General features: G+C 41.5%; 1 protein-coding gene across 1 annotated transcript; it reads right to left on the bottom strand.

Moving 5' to 3' along the window:
- Positions 1–1,231: 1,231 nt before the first annotated feature.
- Positions 1,232–2,577, bottom strand: LOC109199663 (piggyBac transposable element-derived protein 3-like). Its single transcript, XM_019354991.2, has 2 exons — positions 1,949–2,577; positions 1,232–1,856 (listed from the first exon to the last, which is right to left on the bottom strand). The coding sequence occupies exons 1-2, from the start codon at positions 2,295–2,297 to the stop codon at positions 1,852–1,854; spliced, it is 354 nt and encodes a 117-aa protein (XP_019210536.1). The 5' UTR covers positions 2,298–2,577; the 3' UTR covers positions 1,232–1,851.
- Between the last annotated feature and the right edge of the window lie 769 nt (positions 2,578–3,346).

Genomic DNA, 3,346 nt, shown 5'->3' on the forward strand with positions numbered 1-3,346 from the left:
CAGTGGACAGTCAGCAGCATTTATCAGTCACCATAATTTACACAGATGTTTTTCATACTGTATGCTATCCCCGACTCCAACCAGGGCTATGATGTGATAACAGAACTCTTCTTTGTTGATGATCAGCCTTTTCTTTTTTCAGCATCTCTATTTCCATCGTCAGACAGCAGCTCTGCTCATTTTGTATTTATTGATCATGTTTGTTCAGCTTAAAATCAATTTTAAAAACAAATAAAGTAATTGTGCAATAATTCAGAGCTGCAGTGGGGAAAACCACACACATGCAGATATGGAAGAAACTGAGTTCATTACATCTGCGTTTAATATTTATCTTACAAAGTTTTTTCACTCTGGTCATTACTGTGTTTTTTATCACCACATTTAAAACTGTTTCTCACTGATTTTGCTACTAAAATAAAACAGAGTACAATATGAATCAATGAAATGTGTCCAACTTACATGATACAGTCAGTGTGATGATGTCACTGCACAATGCAAAAGTGCAGCATCTGTATTCTCCACTGTGAGACTCTGTAGCTCTGCTGATTCTGTATTCAGATGCTGACGGTGGTTCTAACTTGGCTGATGACATTATAAACATTGCATGGCTTCCATCATTTTCCTGAATCTCACATCTGACAGTTACTGTCTCACTGCTGTATATCTGAGTCAAGGGTGGTTCGAGGATCACGGTGGGCTTATGGGGAACTGTTCACATAAAAACATCAAGTTAGACATTGATGGAAGTATAAAGTCACTTTGAAGCTGTCCTGGTTGTTATTGCTGCTGTTAAGAATCAAAAGATTTACTGCATCCTGGTGACATTTGGACTTGAAAATAATAAGATGTGTTTTTCATGAAACAAATTAAAAAATATAAATATTCTGAAAAACAAAAAAAACAAAAAACAAAAGTGACTGCACAGATCTGTGAGACTGCGATCAACACATAAACACACAAAGTCAGAGTGTGTTATATGTCCGTGTGAGCTGTCCACTTTTAACCCTGGAGAACCCAAGAACCATTGTCTTCTTTAGAAAATTATGAACTACGCATTAAATGACTTATATAAGTTCACTGAACACCAAAATATCCACTTTTTCAATATTAACTCTTTATTCTCTGATTTAGGATTTGGGTGAAATTTGACCCATTGGGCTTTATCATTTTAAAAAATCACAATAACAAACATTGTCAATGTAAACTATTTTAAAGTTAGGTAAATAAATCAACCACACAGCTACATTTAACAAGGTTTTTTTTTTTTCTTTATTTGTTGCATGTCAGAACTGGATTCAGTTTGAAACAAAAGAACACGAGGCACAGTTTTCACAGTCCCTGCATATCAGTTTTGAGCTCCTTGCACACAGTTCAATGATGGCAATGTTCCTTCTTGACAGGCCAATGGGCGATTTGGTCGAAACGAACATCTGCACTCTTGTAAACTCAAACTAATTTTTGTGGTGAAAAAACCCCCCCCAGACCACGGGCATTTTCTTATCCATGAATTCACGCTAGACATTGTGATAGTCTTTGAAGCCATTTCTTTTTTTGTTGATGCAGAGTGGAACAGCACATTTTTCACAGTGCATTTCAGTTTTGAGGTCCTTGCACACAGCACATCGACGGCGATTTTTCTTCTTGACAGGCCAATGGGCGATTTGGTCGAAATGAACATCTGCACTCTTGTAAACTCAAACAAATTTTTGTGGTGGCGGGGAGGAGAGGCCAGAAGTTGTTGGCCTACCCCGACTTCTTGCTGTTCCAACTTGAACCAAGCCTTCAGCAACCAAACCCTGAAACTTGCGAAGTTTGAGTACTTTCGATGTTGGGATTCCCTGGGCCTCACAGTCACGCTGTTAAAGAAGCCATGGGTTGATCACCGCAACAGACAAAAAATGCCAGAAAAGTATCATATACCAGCGACGGGTCCTGATGGGAAACTTACAGCGTGCAAGATGTGCATCCAGCATGTCAACTCCTCCCATGGAAGCGTTGTACTCCTTGATGATGTTTGGCTGATCAATGTTGATGTACTCTTTTTTGGACTTGTCCCAGTGGCGGGCTTTTCCCAAAGGCTCTGGTCCAGCATATGTTGACATCAAAGTGACTGCTTTTGTGTCTTGCCATTTCAAAAACACAGTATTGGTGTTGGACTCGATTCGATGATCATATGATCCACGGCCTTTCTTGGACAGGTCTTTGTCTGTCATCAGGGTGCACTTTGACATGCGTTTTTTTCGAACAGTTCCTGTGTAGTAGATTCCCTTTGCCAATAATTTCTCAATGAGGGGCATTGAAGTGAAGAAATTGTCAGCAAAAATCAGGAAACGTACTTTCTCTGCAAGCGAGTCGCATAGCTTCACCACAATGTCTCCACCAACTCCCAACTGACTCTTCCCTTTTTGCTCATTGGCACCTCCTTTTCCTTGATATATATCAAAATCGTGCAGGAAGCCAGTGACACAGCAGGCCCCCCACACTTTGAATCCCCACGGATGTGGCTACCCTTTGATGTACTGCCTTATGCCACCAAGTTTTCCTTTGTACGGCACCATCATCTCATCGATGTACTGTTTTTGGCGAGGCGCAATAGTCAAACATTGTGTCATGGTCCTGAGTCTGCCGACTCAGTGTTTTATGTCTCTTTATGCTTTTGCTTATTCTGATTATGTATTCCGTTATGATTTGCCATTTGTTAAGGTTTTGTTCTGTGCCTTCTCTGTGTCCCCTCCGTCTGTCCATGGTGTCACACTTTCTGCTTGTGAATCTGTCGGTTTAGTTCAGTGTCTTGTCTGGTTCTGTGTCTGTGAGTTTCCTGTTTTATTCTGAAGGTCTCTGTCTGATGTGAGTGTGTTCAGTTTACGTTTCCCCTGTCCCGTCAGCTCTGATTTCTCCCAGGTGTGTTGTCCTCCTGTCTCTCATCCCCTGATTACTGCTGTGTGTATTTAAGCCCTGTGTGTTCTCCTGCCTGTTGCCGGTTCGTCTGTGTTCCACGGTGTCCTGTTCCTCATCTGCGTCTCTCTGCCTCTCACCCCGTTCGTATGGTCTCTGGTTTGTTATTTAGTTTTCCCAGTTTAGGTTTGTTCTGTTTATTCTCTTCCCTCACTGCCTGTTTTGCCACTGGACCACTTGTAAATAAACGTCACTCGAATCATCAGTCACTGCCTGCATTTTGGGTCCTCCGTTCCTCCAACACCACGCAGCTCGCCTCGGTAGCCATGACACATTGTCTCCGAAAAGAATCCAAAAACGGTCTTAGTTTCCACAGTCGATCCTTTTTTTACTTCTTCACTGGCCATTTCATTGTCTACAAAGTGAATGACAGAGAGTAGCTGGCTGAATC

This window comes from Oreochromis niloticus, unplaced genomic scaffold, assembly GCF_001858045.2.
Source record: "Oreochromis niloticus isolate F11D_XX unplaced genomic scaffold, O_niloticus_UMD_NMBU tig00006606_pilon_6612427-7070595, whole genome shotgun sequence".
Taxonomy (NCBI): domain Eukaryota; kingdom Metazoa; phylum Chordata; class Actinopteri; order Cichliformes; family Cichlidae; genus Oreochromis; species Oreochromis niloticus.